The sequence below is a fragment of the Amblyomma americanum genome, chromosome 9, assembly GCF_052857255.1.
Source record: "Amblyomma americanum isolate KBUSLIRL-KWMA chromosome 9, ASM5285725v1, whole genome shotgun sequence".
Taxonomy (NCBI): Eukaryota; Metazoa; Arthropoda; class Arachnida; order Ixodida; family Ixodidae; genus Amblyomma; species Amblyomma americanum.
Window position 1 is genome coordinate 136,369,230 of NC_135505.1, and position 20,997 is coordinate 136,390,226.

The window sequence follows — 20,997 nt, forward strand, 5'->3', positions numbered from 1 at the left end:
AAAAAAAAAACTGTTACTCTGCATCATACCAATACGCATGTTTGTTGCAGGAGTGGCACTGGCATACACCAACAGTGTGCCAAAGTGTCTGTGCCACCATTTCTCTTCTTTCTTCCCTGACCACATCTGAGGCAAGAGTAAAAAAAAAGTGCGCGTCTCCCCAACAGATTTTCACTTTACTAATCCACGTAGTCTACAATCTACGCGCTGGTCTTGATACTCGATCAGTGTTTCAGAGAAACATTATCGGCGCACAAAACTGACTGTCAGATCGAGCCAATTCTTAACAAGGCACGCACATTTCTGTCTTCCCATTCGAGTTTTCTTATAGGCACACAGGGGACTGCTACTCCGGAGCACTAGAAAGTGGTGGAGTGAGGCCTCCAAGATAGCGAGTTCCTAGAGAAGGCTTTCGGGGATGTCGGCACGATCGGGATAGCTGAGCTGGGTGCCAGGTGACTGCACGGTGATGCTTGCTATGTCGCACGCCTTCTTGATACGGTCGGCCATCGGCATGTCGGGATGCCGCACATAGTGATATGCGAAAGCCCCGTTGAATGCGTCTCCGGCTCCCTGCAAGGGTAAACGAAAGAGAACGAGGCATTTTTAAATGATTTTTTAAATACGCAGTGTAGTGTACAACTGCCGGAAAAAAAGTTTACATTATGCATAAGCTGAGGAACAATTGCCCTAGTTGATGACTGTACGGTGCTCCTGAGGTTACACCTCAGCATTACAGTCGCCAAGCTCGCGATTAGCTCTCACCGTGTCTCCGGCGCTTCAAACCTTTCAAATGCTGCTTGCCATTTTTATATTTAAAAATTTCTTTTCCACCTAAATGGCTTACACAGGTCAAAAGAATTCCAACTGCCTTTAAATGTGAAATGCCCACTGTTAATATTCTGCGGACATGTACAGCAGTTGAGTAAAATGCATCACAGCTATTGGCAAATTGCAACATGTTTCTAAACCCAGAATAAAATTGTGCAATAGCATCAGTCTGTATGAATATGTCGAAGCATGCATGCTGCCAAGCTCGCTGTTTGGAGGAATGTTATATTTACTACATTTGCTAGATAACATAAAACAGTGCCCCAGCTGTGATGCGAGATTGCTAAATTTGCTGAAACAAAAAAATCATTACTATACTCTGCGAAAACTTTTCTTGGTAATGGAGGCAAGTCTACACAGCCAAAATGCCTTTCCTTCTTATGAAGCAAATATAGTCCCTGATGCAATTATTAGTTTTCTCTTAAAACATAGTATATTGGTAACACTCGTAATTTAAGGCATATTTCTTGCATATGTGTGCATTTTCTATGTTAGAGGGTCACAAAAAGAAACCAGTTTCTTTGATTACAACGAGTTGTTTAGGTACGTCTAGTTCCAAGAACCTTCCATAGATGGCACCAGTTTCTTCGATCCTGTACATTTCCTTTCATTGCCTAGAAAAGCTCTTGCTGAGTACAGGTGTTGCGCACTCTTGGGAAAAGCTGAGAGTCCACCACGTACACAACTGTGCGCTAACGCCTGAAACAGGTTAATGTTTCAGAAAAGCAAAAGTTTATTCTTCTGTCTAAAGCATCTGTTGCAAGGACTGTCAAAAGTGCTCACTGTCTATTGCATTTTCTGTTTTTTTTTTTTTTTTTTTTTACTGGAAGCAACAAGTTGTTGCTGTTGTCAAGGCCTAGAGAGTGTTAAAAAGACGGCACTACTTGTGCGGAAAACCCAAACGAACTTGACTCTTCACATGTAAACACTAGTTAACAACTTCAGCATGATATTATTACACACAGCCCTGTGGCTCAGTCCTCAAATCTAGTGATTTTCCGTTAATGCGACATCAGTATAGTGTCCAACGATACATAAATTGCTTTAGCTATGTGCAATATTCGTCCAAGTATTTATTCTGATTCTATAAAAACACTGCCCCAAGTTTAAATTCCTATCCTAGCAGATTTACCTCCTAGTACATGTGCTGCTATCTGCCGGAGTTTCTAAGCAACCAACATGAAGCCTTCACAACTAGACAGACAAAAAGTATGTGCAGTGAGCCTTATTTAAATTATTCTCTCTCCCCCAATGTATGCAGAGGTTCTTCGTAGCTACCAATGCGTGTGTGTATGTGTGTGATTACTTTTTTTGTTCTATCTAGCAAGATACTTAAAACTTTTTTTTCCAAATAAGCAACATTACAAGGCTTATCATAGGTAATAATGGGTAACTTTCACCAAAAGTTTAGAGGAGACAGGCGTTTACTTCAAATCAATGCAATGGGGCTTTTGTACCATCCATGGAAGTCCAAACTAGATCTTTTTTTTCCAAATAAGCAACACTACAAGGCTTATCATAGGTAATAATGGGTAACTTTCACCAAAAGTTTAGAGCAGACAGGCGTTTACTTCAAAGCAATGCAATGGGGCTTTTGTACCATCCATGGAAGTCCAAACTTTTCGGGGGCGAGGCTGAGAGTTCCTCCCGCCTATAAGAGATCGGAAATGTTGGCAATGCATAGCTAGCTACGCAGCTTTGCCCAGAGGAGCAAACCCCCAGGTCTCTATACTTTTGACAAAGGCTGTACCCCAGTACATTCTGCGACAATGCTGTAATTTGGCATTATTGAAAGAACCTTGTTTACAGGCTATTCTCACACACAGCTGAGAACAACGACTTGGCAGGAAACGGGCGTGAGGAGAGCTTGGAAGCATTGTCTCTCAATTATACATCTTCTCCATGGCACCATGAACCAGGCTCATAAATGTACATACAATGAAAACCAATGCATGAGCGGAGCACTGACCGTAGGGTCCTCCACATCGACCTTCTCAGCTGGAACGTAAGTGAGCTGACGATCCGCACTGGTGCAGAAGCACGCACCCTGATCACCAAGAGTAATGATCACAGCCTTGCAGCCCTTGGCAAGGATGGCATTCGCAGCTGCCTGATATTCAGCCTTGTTGGCTATTTTCATACCGGTGATTCTGCTAGTCTGGAATCAGATGTGGTCCAAAATGCATGTAATTTAGAGCCCGAAGGTAGAGTTCCTCCTGGTTTGCTGTAAAACAGTGCTACGAACCACAACACACACACTTCTCCCAAACTGATAAAATGTTTTCACTTTTCCCACAAACCATCACTGAGTTGAGCCTTTTGCATGAAGAGATTATAGTATATGAAAGTTTGAAACGACCCCGATAGATCCTTTTTTTAATGGGCAGCGAGAACTCTTGCCAATTATTCGTTTTTTGTTTTTTTCCAACCTTGCTTGTTTAACGTGGTGCAGACACCAAAATGAGGTTTTGGCCTTTTTCTGCATTTTGTCAGTCATGACTTTTTGAAAATATCTATTCAGCAGACTTCTTAATTTAAACTCGCTTAGTTCGAACTTCCAGTTTATTCAAAATAGTGCTTTGGTCTGGTAAACACCAAGTGTAATAAATAATCTCCCCTTATTTCAAACTCCGCAAAATTCAAACAAATTTCGAGTTTCTTTCAAGTTCGAATCATCGAGAGTCAACATTATTATCTACTGCCCATATGATGATTTAAATATAATTTCCTAGTATTTTTATTTCTGGTCCTCCTACTTAGACCAATTAGATCTGCAGTATTATATTGATAAATAATAAAATATTGACACTCACTTATGCAAGTTATTTCGTACAAGACACTTCTTTCATTGACAGCAATGCACGTACCTCGGTCTCGTTAACACAAATGATGTCGGCCAACTTGTAAACTTCATCAGTCATGGAGGCATCATATGGAGCAGCATTGATGTATGTTGTCACTGCATGGAAAAAAAAAAAAAAATTCGCAGAAGGTACGCACACAAAACGTTCGGTGCAACTGCTGCAGAAATGCATTGCCATTGATTGCCCACAGGAGGCCCTGCATCTTTTCAGGGCTATCTTTTTTTTACAGCGGCGGCTGTTAAAGGCATGTTTTCTGGTTCTGTGACATTGGTGGCGTAACACGGAAACAAGGAGCATATATGGAGTAGCAACATTCATCGCGCTATGGATTTGTGGCATCCTTTGTTCAAAGTAGTGGTATTAGTGCTTCCGCCGCACGTGCCTCCAAGAAGAGAGGATGCCATTGTGTTGTGCGGCAGACCACGCATTCACCCCCTCAGACCACTGTTACTGAATGTGGCGTTACACGGGTGGGGTTTTTTCTCAAAGTTTCTTTTCCTTCTTCCAAGCTCACCTGAAATATATCAGAAACCTGACATACATTGGCGGCCATGCAAATGGTGTGAGATTTTTAAAGATACAGGTAGCCTTTAATGCTATCCAAGAATGCTCAGCAGTGCAGGCACAAAGTGGTTGGAAATCTGTCCTGCAAACCCTGAAACGCACTCCTGCACTAAAAACAGGTAGCCACTCTGTGAATTGAGCGATGTTCTGAGGCACCTGCGCTATTCATAAGTCTAGAGGCCTTTTGCTTACCTCCATGCTTGCGAGCGATATGCAGCGCCTCCACCAGCGTTTGGCGGGAGCATTCAAAGAGAGCCACCAGAATCTTTGCGTTTTTTATCATTGGCTCGGCGTCTCTCACGTCATGTGGCAAAAGCAGTGACGCCGCTCCGGGTACATAAACGATACAGTTTTGACCTGCAATAAGAAAGACGTAAAGTGGAGGAGTGATTTTTTTAGGGCTTTATGGATCTTGTAGAGTTGCACAACTACTTTGGGGAAAATTCTGTTTCTTCCATCTTCCTCCAAATGAAACAGTAACACCTGATTTTATTTCCCCTGTCCCTTGTATTCAAAATTTTTGAAAATATAAAACCCGAACTTGACGGGTCTTGTGCATAAGCAACCAAGACTGAAATGAAAGTTGCAGTAAGTCTTACCTTTCTTTGTTACAATAATGTTGGCAGTGGCATTATTTGCCTTGGTGTCCGCAATCTTGACATGGTCTAAAACAAGAATAGGAATGCAGGTAATGTTGATGGCTCATGCAAAGATGGCAAAGAGCCATAAATACAAAAAGGGGCTGAGATAGCACACCTGTGTTAACCTTTATGTCATGGAGGTACTGGAGATAGTCCTTCCCAATCTTGTCACTGCCAAGCTGAGTAAGTGAGATGAGAGACAGAGAGAAATAACTTTAATTTGCACCCGTCAAAAATGATGGGGCAGAAGGCTTTAGCCTAAACCCCCATTCATTCCCCTAACTGTCGGCCGGAATCCCTTGACACTAGGCGGCAGTCAGGGCGAGACCGATGACTGCGTTGTTCTGCTTCGTGGTTGAGTAATAAGGTTTACCAGGATTTTATTTATTTTATTTGGGTTGTTATAGAAAGGGTAGGTCCAGACCATGTGCACTAGATCTGCAATGCTATATTGCAGCGCGTACATCGAGAATTAAAGACTTCTGAATGCCATTTACTGTACAGTTGAGAGTTTGGAAACACCCCAGTTTGCAATTTCTTCCACGTGATTTCCTCTTTCCTACTGAGCTGTTTATATGCTGCTTGATAGGTCTTACGACCAAGCTTATAATGAGAAATTATTTCATGGAATGTTGCGAGTTCGTCACCCAAAGGGAGGTGTGCAAAGAAAATATTATCACTAAGCAGTCGCTTACCACTGATTGTTATTAATTCCCTAGCAGACTTGGACGGACCAGGCTCGTCATAAGCCAAATGTATTTCTGGCTCCTGACGAGTGCAACTTGTTTACTAGCACTCTGTGTCAGGTTTAAAAGGAACCCTGAAATGATTTCGATGGGTATATTCTAGTTCAACAGATCTGTAGAGGTGGTCTTTGTGGATATTTCAGTCAAATTAGAAAGCTCCGCGTGAACCCTATAATTTAGAACTAATTTTTAAAAATTATTCACTGCTAGCAGTAGCTCGCAACCAATTAGGGCTACACCTCGCCGATGGCATGTTCCCTACCTCACTGATTTAGAAATAATTGATAAAAATTGCTGCTCACTCTAGCTCGCAAACCGATTAGGTCAACACCTCACCGGCAATGAGTCCCCTACCCTGAGGACGTCAGTGAGGTAGGAAATGTGCCGTCGGCGAGGTGCTGACCTGATCGGTTGCGATTCTTAATAATTATTTCTAAATTACAGGGTCCACGCAGAGCTTTCTAATATTTGACTGGAATACCCACAAAGACCACCTCTACAGATCTGTTGCACTAGAATATGCCCACTGAAATCATTTCAAGGTCCCTTTAAGGCAATTAGGGCTCGTCTGAGGCGCTTTTTGGGTTGCCAACAGATGGCAGCACGGGCAACGTGATCATTTTGGTACTGTTTTCGAAGACCAATGTGTCCATTAGAGGGTTAAGCTGGTTCACAACGGAGAGGCAACCAGTTAGTCAATAATCACTCATTCTTATCCCTTATTCTTCTGTAATACATCCCTAAAATCTGCTTGAAACTTCCCAATTTATCATTTCCAGTATATTATATAACAAAATTGTCACAAGAATAAAAAGGCTTACAGTATGATACCATTTAAGAAAACAGCAGTTGTTAACACTGGGACACAGTCCGCGGCATCCTATATATTAATCCGCTAGCCAATCCCAACAGTAAACGAAATCGGCATTTTTAATGTTGACTTTATTGAACAGCCAGGTATCAAAATTCTAGTCCTTATAATTATTTCCTTGTGCTTAGTTACTTTTTTAGGTACGAAGAAAAATTTTAAGGACTAGTTTTTCGTCGTGGAGGAATCCTGTGCATTGGTCCTGAATGTGGGTGGAGGTTCACTGCAGACTAAAGTTGTATCCGACTATAAGGCAGGTGCTGAATTCCTATTTTAATACTGTTAGCTGTCTTGCATATTTAAATGCACATGCAACAGGAATCTGATAAGGAAAAAATGCATTAAAGAGAAGCAAAGAAGACAGCAGCAAAGCAAAACACACTATGGGGTGGTCAACTTAATTGCGTCTATTAATTGGAGCTCCCTATCTGTGAGTACTATAGCAGCTGGCATCACTGCAAATGTGTACATTGCAAAATCAATGGCCCGGAGCCTAACCTGCCTGCATGGCTTCTGTGATTGTTTTACCAAAAAGGCATGTCAGATACAGTTCACCAAACAAGTGTGATAGCAGGATTTCTTTATAATGTTACTAGCAAAGATTATTGAATTTATGTAGATCAGCACACCTGAACTAATCTGTGCTCGTGACTGCTGACTCACTTTTGCGATCATGCCGCATGCCAATCCCATCCGGACTCCCATGACACAGGCGTTGGCTGCCTTTCCGCCATGACCCATCACAAAGTCATTACCAATTAGTGTTTCGCCAGGCACCGGGAAGCGATCCGCATAGCTGGTAAGTAAAACATCAAACAGGATAAATTAGTGACAGCTGAGCAACAATTTCAAAAAATTTTCTGCCTCACAAATTTTAGCTATCCCATAGTGACAGGCAGGGCTCAAAATGTTTTTGCGATCTTAAATATAGCGAAATAAATTCAGCTCCGTTCCGATAGAACAATTAAATTAAGCTTTTAGATGCATATATACGATACCAAGGTTCAATAGAGCTAAAACTGCTTCGAAATTTGTCGTTTGCAAGGCAGTTTCATAAGAATTTTCAATTTTACAAAACTGCGCACACAAGCCAAAACGGTGCACAGGTGTTTGATGCTGTCGACTTTTCAAGGTTTTCCACTGGTGCGCATGAGTAATAGGGAAAAATCACGCGAAAACTAATGCGCTCTACGGCCCTGACATATGCACTGACATAGGCCACTGCTAAAGCCCAAGCGGGCAAAAATTGAAACATTGCTGAATAATTTCGACTATCACAGGCTTCAATTAAGAATTTCTCGCGATATAACGATGTTCCCGATACAACGAAATTCTCGGGTGCACCGCCAATTTCGTTATAAATATGGTTGGAGTGCAGTGCGTGCGCAAAAACCTCCGGCGTAACGCTTTTCGATTATTTCTTTTACGCTTGCGACCCTTCCGTTTCGAAGCTATTTATTACTGATTTATTCTGCGAAACTAGTTACTTGATCACGCGCTCCCAGCATGCTCCATGCTAAATACTTCAGTTGCCGCGCACGAGGCGGCCAGTCAGTGCGACGACCGCTGCCGTTACCTGATCAGGTCGACGACGCAGGCACCAAGAAATACGGCTTCAGTGTGTTTGACTTCGGCATGCTTCTCCGGCTTGGAGTCCGGCCGCTTGGTTTCGCCCTGCTTGTTGGTCTGCTTCGGATCACTCATGTTGCGACCGCGGGGAGACTTTCTCGTTCACAGTTCCTGGCGTCAACCCTGTGTTGTTTTGCTCGTTGTCAGCATGAGTCTGCGACGGAAACACTTCTTATCTATTTTGAGACTCTAAACAAACGAACAATCGAAGCAGGCGCCTCATCGAACAGAAATGCCGCGCATTTTTTTGAGTCGCATCGGGTTTTTGTATCTTGGCGCTTTTGAAACGGCTGTTGATGGGTGTTGTCCAAAGCCTAACTTGTATAGTTTTGGAGTTAAGGGTGAAATAAAACAACGCTATCGAAGCTATGTTCTCACCAGCGATAAACGCGATAAAAATTGTAGCACCCCTCAATACATCCGTATAACCTACCACCATCCACGCTTCTTCTGGAAGAGCAGCCGAGCAGCTGATCTATCATGTGATTTACAGTAAGTGAAACACGAGCTTGAAGCATTACAACCGTTTTACGCGCGAAAAAAAAGACTTCAACAGAATAAATAAAGATTATTTAGAAGAAATGAGTGCTGCCAATAACCTCTTTATTTTTTTTTTTGGACAGGACCGATCGAGAGCGAGAGGCTAAAGAAGCGGTGACTTTAGTCACCACAATCTTATCATGTGCGACGAAACTGATGTGGATATAAAATCCCGCTCTGAATACCCCTTCCTCAGGAAAATGAGGCTCACTCAAGTAATCAAGCATTGTAGTGAGAACTATTTTTTAAAGTGGAAGTAAAACAGCATCGCGAGTGCGCGTAGACGGCACCGGTGACTTCTAGTCATCCATATGTCGTTTTCAAAACATAAAGCACGTGCGTGACATGGCTGATCGATCTTCTACAGGTGTAACGTTTTCACCCGTTTCAGGTACTACTTGCCCACACTTTTCGCTAAGCTCGTCAAGTTTCAGCTGCAGAACCTTAATTCTTTCTTTTTTCCATCGCGATGCGGTTAAATGTACAGTATCCTTCAAATCCCTGCAATCGCAGATCGCAGCGGGACACCAGCGAAGGGCAACTTGACCGGCATTTCCAGAAAGATAAGAGACAGCTGCGCTGACATTTACAACTTTTCTCAACGATGGGACACGCTCCGAGCCAATGGTGCTGTGCTGATGAACAGAATAGCGACTGCAAAGCTGAAGAGGCGAGTGCCCACACAGTCGCGCGAATCGCGCATGTCTCGATTGTTTCCAAAGGCGAATTACACATGAACTATGGCACGAGTTCACGTTACTTACCAATACGCGATGAGCTGTCTCTCTTCCTCGTCGTCTTCCTTTGAACTTGACTCTACGCAGTACCTCTACGTATGTACTACCGCCTTATCGAAAACGGACCGCGACTGGCTCGTGATAAGGGCTGCATTTTGATGCCATTGTGCGACTAACAATTACATTTCGATACATTTGTGTTAGAATTCACCTAGGAAAATACCGTATGCTGGAAAATAAATGTGCCCCGACTGTTTTCCGATAGGATTATGCTCCAGAGAAACTTTTGGCTGACGTAAATTTGTTGTATAGAGGAATAGCGCGCTACAAGTAGTACGTTTTAAAACTACATACAGACGTTAGAGTTTTTGTTTGAGTTGTGCTAATAGAGCAGCTACAAGCATCAACTTTAGGAACTTATTCTTTTCTCGCGTGTTTCACAATTATTTCAGTGCAACAATTAAGCACAGTGCTCCTCAAAGAAAACAAATGAATGCAGCTTAGCTCAGCTGCGTATGCCACAAAAGAACGATCACCGCATGGATTAAGTATGGCATTTTTTATCGTGTTGACAGCTCGCAACGCATTTACTGTTGTTAACTCATTCCTTTATTTCGCTTCAACCCAATTTCTTGCACTTGCATGGGGCGTGAGATTGTTGAGTGCACATATGCAAATTTGTTGTGTTACTCTAGTTTTTGACTCTTGCTCTCATAACAGCCTGCAAGTTAAAGAAAGTGACACTGCAGATGAAACAGAAGCCAGCGAAGATAAGCTCTTGGAGCTTTGTTCCTTGCTGCGCAATGTGTGGACTGAGATGGTAAAAATGAATTTGCATTTTTGTGTTTTGCAGCAGATGCGAAATCTATATTTTTCTCGCTTAAGATAGAAAATATATGCTCAAAAGTTATGCATTAGCATTGAATAGCCTACGTGAGTGATAACATTGCAGTCATCTTGTTTACATTATATACTCTCAAACACAGAGTGGATTAATTAGTGATTAACCGAACAACTGAGCACTGGGAAGCGGCACTGTCCAGCTCACATTTATTTATAGCGGTTTTTTTTCTGCACCTGTGTTTATGAGTATTCACACACCTGTTGACACTTGTGTGAATGCTCATAAACACAGGTGCAGAAAAAAACTGCTATAATGAACTCGGTGATTTATAATATTTTGTCATTACATTGAGTTCTAAATATATTAAAAGCTAATAAATAAAAAGTTGTGGTTGCTTAAACACATGTGCAGAAAAAAAAAGCATTTTGTTGTTACATTGAGTGCTAAATATATATATTAGACACAAACAAAAAAATATATTAGACACAAGCAAAGAAACTAGTTATGATCAGAATTAATGAGGGAGCAACAGAATGCATATAAAGCTGTGTGTGTGAACGTGCATGTGTATAATGCTGGAATGTACAGTAGATTCCCTTTAAGATGAACTTGAAGGGACCAGAAAATTTGGTCGTCTTAATCAAATAAGTTTTCCCCAAAAAAGATATGTTCCATGAAAACAATGAATAAAATGACCTTGCAGTGAGATGATAATTGCAAATGGAATATGTATGGAACTATGCATGAAGTGAACTGAACAGTGAGGGCATGTAACAAAGCCCCGTTATCCGACTTGAAAACAGCACTGCTCAAGTTTTCCTTTCACCGTCTCTTTTCGCCCTCTTTTTTTTTTCGCAGCAGCTGCTGCTTTTTTCTTTCTAATTTGATTTTTGAGACTCGAAGTGCAATCTGAAGGTTCCCAGCTGGATAGCATGTGCATCTCTCTCTTATCTATTTTTTCAGCAGTGTATCTGTTACAATCAGCTCCACGTGCAATCTGAAGGTTCCCAGCTGGATAGCATGTGCATCTCTCTCTTATCTATCTCGTTCAGCAGTGTATCTGTTACAATCAGCTTCAAGTGCAATCTGAAGGTTCCCAGCTGGATAGCATGTGCACCTCTCTCTTATCTATCTCCTTCAGCAGTGTATCTGTTACAATCAGCTCCACCAGCATGTGCATCATGTGCCTTTTCGTCTGCGATAGGCAGTAGCTATGTGGCGCCAATTTCAGGGCAATTTCTATGCCACGATAACGCGTATATTGCGACGCCGTCATTTAAAAATTTGCCTCCCAGCTCTTATAATTTGTGTCTGTATGCCTTTTAAGCCCGTCGGTGGCAATGCGTGCCACATGATGCTCGCACAAAGCCGAGGTACGGTATCTCTGTGCCACGCATAGGGAGGAGCGCTTCTCTGCGTCGGGAAAAAAAGCTTCCCCGCAAGGAAGCGCGCCCCCGCAAGGCAGTTTCTTCGCACAATGGCGCGAAGTTATGCGGAAGCTATCTTGCTGGGGTGTGCTTTCATGCGTAGAAACGTTTTATATATTTCTCCTTCGCTCGACAGTGGCGCGCAGAAGCTCCGTGAGTGCCATTTCGCGGGTCGCCGGGGTTTGCGATAGGTGAGAAAGTTCGTGTTAACCGAATCACGCGCGAAAAAGTTTAAGCAGATTTTTTTAACAATGTCTCCCGTGGGGAACCAACCAAATAGTCTCGCATTGTTCATCTTGTCAGATAATTCGTTTTAACCGAGCTCTTCTTAACGGGAATATACTGTGTTATATAAAGTGAAAAGTGGATAAGAATATTGTTATTGTGAACCCTGTGGTTGTTCTTTTTGAGTGTGGGTTCTAGATTTTGTGAAAAACTCTAAAATGAGCTTTTTTGTGAGCAGTTTTAGATTTTTGTCAATTTAGGTAATGTCTCACAACATCATGTATGTGTTAAAAAAAAGAAATGTGGAGCAAGAAAGGAAACATTAGTTTGATTCCATACAGTTGATTTTTCTTAGTACAGCTGTAAAAAAACAATGTGCACCCGATGTCAGATGTTTATTCAACATGACTTTTGCGAAGTTTTTTTTGCATTCAGGGCACATCGCTTGAGATTTAAAATTGGTTTGTGCGATTTGCGCACACGTAATTAGGCTGCACTTATCTTTTCTGGGCTTTGTGAAAGGACGATGAGGCAGTTAAGTTTCGGGTGTAATATTGCGTTCGGTAAACCTTTGACTGTGTGAGTACATGTTCAAACCAGCAGTGTTAAACAGCACAAATCTGACTTTAGGAAATGGTTAAGTGACAATTTACACTTCTTGTTGAGGGATGTCTCTCAACCTGCTGATGACCAGGTGATTCTTTGCATTCTCACTTGGGTAGCCTATGTTTAAACACATTTTTGCAGTTACATCGTCACAGTTTTCTTGACGGCAACCAAAAGTAAAGCTGTTGGCTACCATTGGGGCAATCTGCTTAAGAAAGACGATGCACATTTTGTGGCCAGAATGAGAAAGAGCTGGGCAAGCCAGTGGCGGTTGGTGAACAGTGTGAACTTGGTCCATCTTCTAGGAACAGCTAGTAAACAAGATGACCACGATCGTCAACAACCTGGCGGCCGTGGTAGACCTCCACAACAGCTCTTCTTCGTTGCGTGTCGACGATGTGCCATTCACTACATGGCCCGTGGAACGCTTCTGTAAGTCGCCACCACCGAGAGTAAGGAAAACGTTACTCATTTGTTCATAGCTTTCGTTATTTATTCAGTATACTTTTGAAGAATCTCAACTGGGGGCATTACATCGATGGTTGTATTGGCACACAAAAAGCAAGACTAAGGAATTAGCCCGATGATGAAGCAAAAAAACAGACGCAAACAGCTGTACGATCTGTCACATCAGGAACGTCGTAATAGTATAATCTTCCAGAAAAAATGCAAGACTGAAGCAACAGTCACCTCGTAGAACAAATGCAATAGTGAAATATGAAAACTCCTGTGAGTAAAAGAACTCTCAGTAGCATAAATAATAAGCAGTACTAATTTGTCATTTGGAAAGTTTGAGCGTGCGATTCTGAAAGCAAGACGCAACACATGCCAGTCTGTGTTCTTGCAGAAATTACGGAGAATTGGCTCTTTTCACCTTGTTGCCTCTTCTAGGTGTCACGCCTATCACTAGGCATCAAATGTTGCACCATCTATTGACACTAGGAATGCAGGGTTAGTGCCAAAAAAGAAAGCTAAGTTGAAGAATTAACCACTAATACTATACTTACAATGTGTTGTATTCATGTGAGCAGCGTCGGATGTATTCAGTGGAGGCAAGGCATAATAATTGTACCCTTTGAGGTTGTAATGCAGCCTATTGTTTGACAGGGAGTGGCAGTTGGCAGGGTTAAGTTACTGATAAAATTGTAAGCTTAGCACTTCACCCAGCAATTGTAACACCAGCTTATAAGTCAGCGGCTGCCTGTGCCTGTATTCATGGTGCTTTCTTTTTATCAATTGCAGCGTTCTACAATCTTTTGCCACTCCCAGCACAAAGGCCATTTTATTTCTGCAGAACTGGTCGCAGCTGCTGCATTTGGAATGTCACGCATTTGTTCAAGTTTATCAGCAATGCTGTCCACTTGATTCTGGTTCATTGTCGCAAACTGAACTGCGTATTCGACGACGCACAAAACTGGCATAGTGGAGTGCAAACTTATAACTTTAAACCTACGTGTGCAAAAAAAACCGGTTTAGGTTATTCCTCATGGTGTGTCTTATTTTATTGCATTTATCAGAGATGTGAACTGGATAGTGTTAATCACTTTTGAGTTAAGAGAGAGAACCTCGAAGCAAATCAAAAATATGACACGCAGGAAAACTGTCGATGCATGTGCTACAAAGACAAGCAGCTTGGAATTTATCATGCTGGGTGATAAAGAAATCAGATTCTTTGCAGCTTCAAAGCGATTATTGCAACCTGACTGGTGTGCATAACATACTACTAGAGACAATTTTAGGGCGGCTTGTTTTTCCATATACACGTCAAACTGTTGCGAGTTGACAACCCTGCAATGCAACCCGGTATGGAATGAACCACCAACTAGCTTGCACCTTCATATTGCCCACTTTTATTCCAGTACCGGCATATTTTTTAAATTTATTTTTTCAGATGAAACAGCATGCGAAGTAGCGTCAGCCTTTGCCAAGGAGTTGGACGTCAAGAAGTGTCTTGTTCAGGAGGTAGCCATGCAAGCTGACGAGAAGGCCTTGTCGTTCTATGTGACCGTGTGGACTTACCAGGCATACATAGACGGAGAAACACAGTTGTCCCTCGAAGCAATGGTGCATGAAGTGGGACTCAAGTGAAGCGTACTGTGTGTGTGTGTGCTTGCAGAGTTAGCTTCTTCAATTGAGCGACTGCAGGGTTGCCCCTGCCAGCAACGACATAGAATAGATTGCAATCGAATTGTGCACCACGGTTTTATGTTTCAACTTCTGTTCTGGAGTTCTGCAGGCAAATGTATTTTAGTTCTGTCCTGATCATCGATGCATGAAGAGGTGGTTAGTACAAGTGGGAGCATGGCACTAGACCGTGTGTTGTCCTCCATGTTGGATGAAGCTGTGACATAAAAGGAAATCTGCATCCCCGCAGCACAACAATGCATTCTGCTGCTGGCTTGTACTCTCACTCATAATTCCAACTTATTTGATGGACATGATCATTAATTAGGTGGTAAAGGAATCCTACCTGCTTCCACCTATGAGGTCAAGAAGCCATCAGAATAATAAATAAATAAATGAAAGTAAGAGCGTTTCCAGTGTTTTTTAATTTTCATGACACAAATTGATAAATTGTTGCTCAATAAAGGGATATCTACCGGCCTTGGAAACTTGCCCGAAACATGCGACGCTGATTTTCAGCTTCTGTTCAAGATTGACTAGTTCCTTATTTAATTGTAGGCTGTGTACATGATGAACCTTCTTGAGCTTAAGTGAAACCAAGCATTAAATATAATGAAAAAGTACAGCTGTGTTCAAAAATATATTGGTACAACATAATTGCGAGTCACTACTTGCAGTATTTAAAGTTGTTGGCATCTGCACTGCTAGAAAGGTTCACAAGAAATGCTAACTTGTCCTGAAAACACATGGGCATGAGGGATGCCATAGTTGGACTCTGGATTAAGACCACCTGGGGTTCTTTAATGTGCACCTACATCACAAAGCGCATGGCCGTTTTTGTATTTTGCCTCCATCGAAATATGCCTCGGTTCTTCTCATGAACCACCCGCTGCGGTGGCTTTGGTGTTGAGCTGCTCATCCCAAGGTCGCAGCCTCTATCCCAGTTGGGTTCAAACCTGCGATCTTTGACATGGGCAACGTGTATTCATTGGAAAAAGAAAGTACTCTCAAGAACATTCCTTGAGACATGATGCATACTGGTAAGGCCGCGAGTCTTTTTGTGAATAATGCTGCACTTATGCACAATAGAGAACTGACGGAGATATGACTGTCATTTTAGCTCACACTTGTTTGCTGTTCAAAATTTTCAGGTTCCCCACAAGTTGTGCATCTTTGAACAGTTTTGCTCTTTTATGTTATGTATGGTCTGCGTTTCAGTTCCCATGTTGGAAGGTGCAATTTGCACACCTTCGCATAAACATTGCCATTGAGCTCAGACACATTGTGGTGTGGCGTGTTTGAAAAAGAGTCATATATAAGCACGTGAATTATGCAAAGGGAACTATGCAAGAAATAAAAATGGGTTACATGACACTATTTATTTAGCACTGTACAAGATGAAGTTGATATCCCGGTGACTTGCGGCTATTTCAGACTCTTGACCTTCTTGACTTCCTTGTATATGCTGTATTTTTGGACTGAAATGAATAAGAGAAGCGTAGCTGGTAATTTACAGACTGAATGAACGGATCGTGATCACCTGTGCTCTTCGAATTGATGAAGCTAAGTGTTTCCGTGCAAAGGGCGACATTAAACATAGCATCCGGTCGGAACCCCACGGTCAATTAACTTCTTCAAATACCCTTCGACGAATTCGGCGTTATAGCATTGAAGGAGAGCTTCTACTTACTGTATGGGTCAAACTTCCAAACTTCGAGTTTGTCGTCCAGGCGGGCTCGACGCTGGACGAATTTGTGCTTCGAGACGATGCTTTCGAGGAGCACCAGGAGGAACCTGCAATCGGCAGAAGCGTGTAGCAGACAGTTTTCAGTATCGCCACACCGTTACTCAAAACTACGGCCTCCAAAGTCGTGATAAATACGATGGCACGCACTTGGATTTAACTTTTGCCATTGCGATTTGGTCCGAGCTCACTGAAACTGCGTTGATTAGCGCAGATCCGAGTAAAAAACAACGAAGATGATCGCCTAAACTCCAAGTCCGTCCACAAGGTAAAAATGCGCCACTAGGCAGACGCCATGTTAGCCTGTCAAGTTGATTCGGCATGTTCTACACAACCAAAACTTGCGTAGTTTCGCTTTGCGCAGAGAGTACTTTCGAAGCTTTTCTTACATTTAAGGTGTTCCTAAAAGCACCTAAAAAGCGTTACGTGCTTAATTTGGTGAGATTACTTTATAGAAGGCGCTGAGAACGCACAATTATTGCGCACAATCCTGTTTCCAACGCCACCGCGTACGAATTTCCGGCTGCAATTACGGGTCCGTTCTTTGTTTGTGTGGTGGTTGGTTGTGGTGGTGAGATCCGTGCATATTTCTGGTGCCTTTGCGCTTTGATACCGTGCTTGTTTCGATCCGCTGGGACACCGAGCGCGGGCTCGCGCGACGTTCGCCATCTCCGCTCGCTTCGGAGCGCAGGCCTGTCACCGAGCCCGTAGGCGCCGAGTCCAATTAAGCCCAGCCGAGAGCTCGCAAAACCACCGTAGCTGCTGCTGCCTGTGGACGACCGTGAACAGCCCCTGTCCGCCATGTGTGACTAACGACCAGCCCCTCACAAGTTAGCTGGCAGTTTTTCTCCTCCAAAGCGCGCTTGGGTGAATCGCCGCGGGCGCGCACGCGAATTCGCAGAGCCTCCGGGATTTTTCGCCGATTCCAGGTTGAGTCGAGAAGCCAGCTGGAGGCTCGTTTAGGCCAGTGTTTTCCCTTTAATCTGGGGATACGGCACTTCGGGCGCGGACGAAACCGAACGCGCACTCAGCATGCTGTACGCGTCGAAGGTTTAGCTCGGTTGCCAAGGCGTTAGGAGCTCCGTGAACCGAGCGGAGCGTCAAGTGCGTCGTTAGCGCAGAGAGACGTATTAAGCAGTCCTAACGCAACGCAGTGTGAGTGCTCGAACCTCTTTTTTGTGTTTGCGCAGGGCTACGAAGCGGCTGCTGGGAATGGCACTTGGATCTCCGCAGGGCAACCCAGCGTGCAACGCGCGTGCCGTGACGTCACCGACGGGCAGCCAGCTGACTGCTGTTGTCGTCGGGTCGAGTAGCGCTGTACCAGCTATCCGCTGCTCGTAGCCTGAGCGTCAGTGCTAGTAGCGAGCGACTTCGACGACGACGGTCCTGCTTACGCACATCCAGGCTTGTCGTTGTTACTGTGCTCGCGCCTTGACGCTGGTGGGGGCCTCTTGGGGGGTGGGGCTGTGAAATCCGCACAGTTTTCATGCGTTCGTAGAGCACTGTGCGTCGACCAGAGACGCGCAGCATATCAGCCTTTGCGGGGACGGAGACCAAGTCCCCCCCGTGTGCGTGTGTGTGTGTGTCGTGGTCGTCGTGTGTATTGGAGCTGGCGCTGCCACTGACGTAAATCCAAAAAAGGAGGGAGAGAGAGAGCGAGTCGCGTAAGTCCTCGAGAAAGAAAAAAAAAAGGCCCTGACGAGGAGGAGGTGAAGCGCTTGGGAAATTCGGCGCTGCTTTCCCAACGCTCAGTACAGCCGCGCGCTCTACCGCAGGCACAGGTCCCGTTCGGGGAAAGGGCACTGCAGGGGAAGGGGGGGTCCCCGGTAGGACCCCGGGCGTACGTGGGTCGTCGCTGGAGGCGGTGAACGGCGAACCAAAACAAAGAGCCAACGAGAGAAACTCTGCAAACAAAAACAAAAAGAAGAGCGGGAAGGGAAACTACCTTTCATCACGAAACAAAGGGGAGAGGGCCGTTCGGCGAGCATCAAGGCTGGCATCGTGCGCGAAGACGCAGCAGGACGGCGAAGGTTCGTCTCCGCCGCGAAAGAAGCAGCGGGTTGGGGCAGTGATGCAAGCGACGAACGGTTGCTACCCTCTGCAGAATGGAGACGAGTCCAGCGCGTCCAACGCCGTCGAGAAAGTGGCGACCGCCGCCACCGCCAGCAAGACCATCCACAGCTCGCGCACCGAGCAGGACATCATACGGCTCATCGGCCAGCACCTGCGAGACCTCGGCCTCAAGTGAGTGTGCAGTTCTCGCTTAACTCGAAGCGCCTCTTTATTCGAACTCGGCTGACATGTTGTGGTTCCCATTGGCGAAAAATGCATTTGGGATAATTATGGGCCTGCAATGTCAGTGCCGTACGTTATTTAAATTCGTTAATTGACTTTTCGGCACTTCTGTATTTCATTTGTTGTGCTATTCACGGTAGAGTGCTATGAATTTTCGAGTGCTTCGTTCATTATCGTTTGCTTTTTTCGTAACACCTTCCCCTCGACCCTTCTATACCTCCCACCTTTGAATGACTCTCTGCTTTGATTGACACAGTGGGTGTGTAGATAAACACTCCCCTAGATCGAACCGTCATAATTGGAACATAATTTTAGTCTCCTTCGAGTTCGACTTCCTTTCGACTGCTGCTGTACTGTTCTGTCATCTTTGTTGATGGCGGCAACAAAGGGTTCATTCATAACTGCAGTGCTTAAAGAAACGAAACTAAGAAAAACAATCAGGGGGGTTATAACCCGCGTACAGTTTTCGTACATATGTGCATAACAGCAGAAAGTTGTCCAGGACCGGAACGGTGTGTGAGAGCAGTGGACTAGCTTCGAGGTGAATGAAAGAAAAGAATACGAATGAATGGAAGTAATATGAATCGCTATTTCTAAAACTCTGATAGAGCGGTGGGAGCCCCTCCCCGACTGGGGCCCACGTCTCCTATTTCGAGGCACTCGAACCTTGAACCTCCTTCCGGAAAGAAGAAAGCCCGCGCTTTGTTCCTTGTCGCCGTTTTGCGGGAGGCTTTGTTCGCGCGGTGTTTTGCGGACCATAACTCACGGCCAGCGAGTCGGTCAGCTCCGCCGCCCTTGAACTTGCTGTAGCATGGGACTGGACAGGATGAAGCGACGGGTTCGTGAACCGCGCATTTCTAACTGTGTTTACGACGTTCATGCAGTTCGCGTGTTATCGAAGGGGGGGTTAACGACACAGGAAGAATTTGCTGGCTGTTTTGCTATATGCTCCTCGCGCTGACTGTTGGTGTCTTCAACCGAGATGCAGTGTGGTTGCACTGTGGTTGCGTCACGGAAGACGCTGCAGCTGCTCTGTACTACGCGGTAGTAGTTTCGCTTTTGACGCTTCATAAAGAGCGAATAAGCAGCTAGTTAGTGTGGGGTACGTTGGTGCGGTTGTCCGAAACGTCACAGCCGTTACGTTTAGCAAACTCGGTGCCGATTTCCGTGGGGTTGGCGGTAGCGTACCACCTCTCGCGAGTCAGCTGTTCACGTCATGCGCGGCGTTTGCACAATGACGGCGCTTTGTTGAATGTCGAGCTACACTAGTGTCGAGTCAGCTGTTTCCCAGAAAATCTTAGCTTGATTTCCGGTTTCCTTTCTTTTTTTAGTTTTTGTGGCAGTTTGAGGGGGAGGGGGGGGGAGGTGCGCAATATTCCGGCGATGGCTTCGCTGGCAAACGGTTTCGTCATCGCGTTTGTAGCGTCGCGAAATGAGCTAAAAAAACAAAAAAACTTTCGGTTGTGTGGTGGGATAGCAATGTCAAGCCTCGTAATACAGCCGGTAGCGTACGGCCTCCGAGAGTGGTGCTTTATCGGACGTCCGGAAGCCCGCCTAAGTAAAGAATGCAGGCCCGCCAGAAACAATATTTTCTGCATATTATCGCTCAAGGTTTCGCACTTAACCGCACTTTAGCGGCTTTTCTCGCGTTTGCGTGTGGTTTAATTCGGTGTTACGACGCAATGTCTTCGTTAGCGAACAGTTCGGCTGCGGTGCTGTGCGGTTTCGTATGGTGCACACGTAGGCGCTATTTGCGTCGCGAGCGTTACGATATCGTCTTTGTGATAAGCGTAGGGGCTGTGTTTGCACGCGATGATAATGTTAGTAATAACAAAAAAATGAAGCTAGCTGTCGTGGACGGTTGTGCCTACAGGCGAGCCGTTTGCTTTGGCGTATTACGTGGCGTAGAGAGCGGATGTCCGCTTCCAGAAAGCGGCGGTTGACTGCGAGTTAAAAGAAAAAAATCAAAGCGGGGGGGGGGGGGGGGGGGCAGATAGGCTGAATGTGGCAGATGGGCATTTTCTGGCCAGGTGTGTATGTGCGCAGTCATTGTGGAAAGAAGTTGAGGTAGGGTGGTCTGCTAAATTGAACTAGTGGAGTGTGGGAATCCATCCACTGGCTTGCTGTCATGGTGAAAAAAGTATAGAACGAACGGAAGAGGCAAGACGGACAGGACGACGCAGACGTCTTTTGTCTTCCCTTCACGTTGTTTTTCATCCTGGACGTGCACCAACTCTGCCAACTTCCGGCATTGCTTGGCTTGTAGTTACTTCCTTGTCCACCGTGTCTTCCCACGTGAATTCTCGGTTAAT

General features: G+C 44.6%; 4 protein-coding genes across 9 annotated transcripts in view; 2 read left to right on the plus strand and 2 right to left on the minus strand.

Annotated features, from left to right (window-relative positions):
- Positions 1-157: 157 nt before the first annotated feature.
- Positions 158-9,577, minus strand: LOC144104500 (ribokinase-like). 3 transcript variants are annotated; one of them, XM_077637569.1, is made up of 9 exons: positions 9,448-9,577; positions 8,091-8,266; positions 7,178-7,310; positions 5,016-5,079; positions 4,859-4,924; positions 4,452-4,616; positions 3,699-3,790; positions 2,801-2,989; positions 158-573 (listed from the first exon to the last, which is right to left on the minus strand). In XM_077637569.1, exons 2-9 carry the CDS (start codon positions 8,216-8,218, stop codon positions 400-402), a joined length of 1,011 nt encoding a protein of 336 aa, XP_077493695.1. In that variant the 5' UTR covers positions 8,219-8,266; positions 9,448-9,577; the 3' UTR covers positions 158-399. The 3 variants fall into 3 exon arrangements, with proteins under 3 accessions (XP_077493695.1, XP_077493694.1, XP_077493693.1); XM_077637568.1 differs by having other exon boundaries at positions 8,091-8,297; positions 9,448-9,557; XM_077637567.1 differs by lacking the exon at positions 9,448-9,577 and having other exon boundaries at positions 8,091-8,502.
- On the plus strand, positions 8,950-15,055 carry LOC144104501 (cyclin-dependent kinase 2-interacting protein-like). The gene is made up of 5 exons (XM_077637570.1): positions 8,950-9,074; positions 9,197-9,353; positions 10,141-10,240; positions 12,828-12,954; positions 14,414-15,055. Exons 1-5 carry the CDS (start codon positions 9,029-9,031, stop codon positions 14,608-14,610), a joined length of 627 nt encoding a protein of 208 aa, XP_077493696.1. The 5' UTR covers positions 8,950-9,028; the 3' UTR covers positions 14,611-15,055.
- Positions 15,056-16,006: 951 nt separating this feature from the next.
- Positions 16,007-16,723, minus strand: mRpL33 (mitochondrial ribosomal protein L33). The gene is made up of 3 exons (XM_077637571.1): positions 16,541-16,723; positions 16,337-16,440; positions 16,007-16,124 (listed from the first exon to the last, which is right to left on the minus strand). The coding sequence occupies exons 1-3, from the start codon at positions 16,711-16,713 to the stop codon at positions 16,072-16,074; spliced, it is 330 nt and encodes a 109-aa protein (XP_077493697.1). The 5' UTR covers positions 16,714-16,723; the 3' UTR covers positions 16,007-16,071.
- A 19-nt stretch (positions 16,724-16,742) lies between these two features.
- Positions 16,743-20,997, plus strand: part of LOC144104499 (WD repeat-containing protein 26) — a 42,615-nt gene continuing 38,360 nt past the window's right edge. For 2 of the 4 annotated variants that reach the window (XM_077637562.1, XM_077637564.1), the window contains exons 1-2: positions 16,924-17,220; positions 17,581-18,634. In XM_077637562.1, the coding sequence (XP_077493688.1) occupies positions 18,462-18,634 (173 nt within the window). In that variant the 5' untranslated portion in view covers positions 16,924-17,220; positions 17,581-18,461. Of the gene's footprint in view, positions 17,221-17,580; positions 18,635-20,997 lie in introns of all 4 variants that reach the window. The other 2 variants (XM_077637566.1, XM_077637563.1) reach the window with 2 other exon arrangements.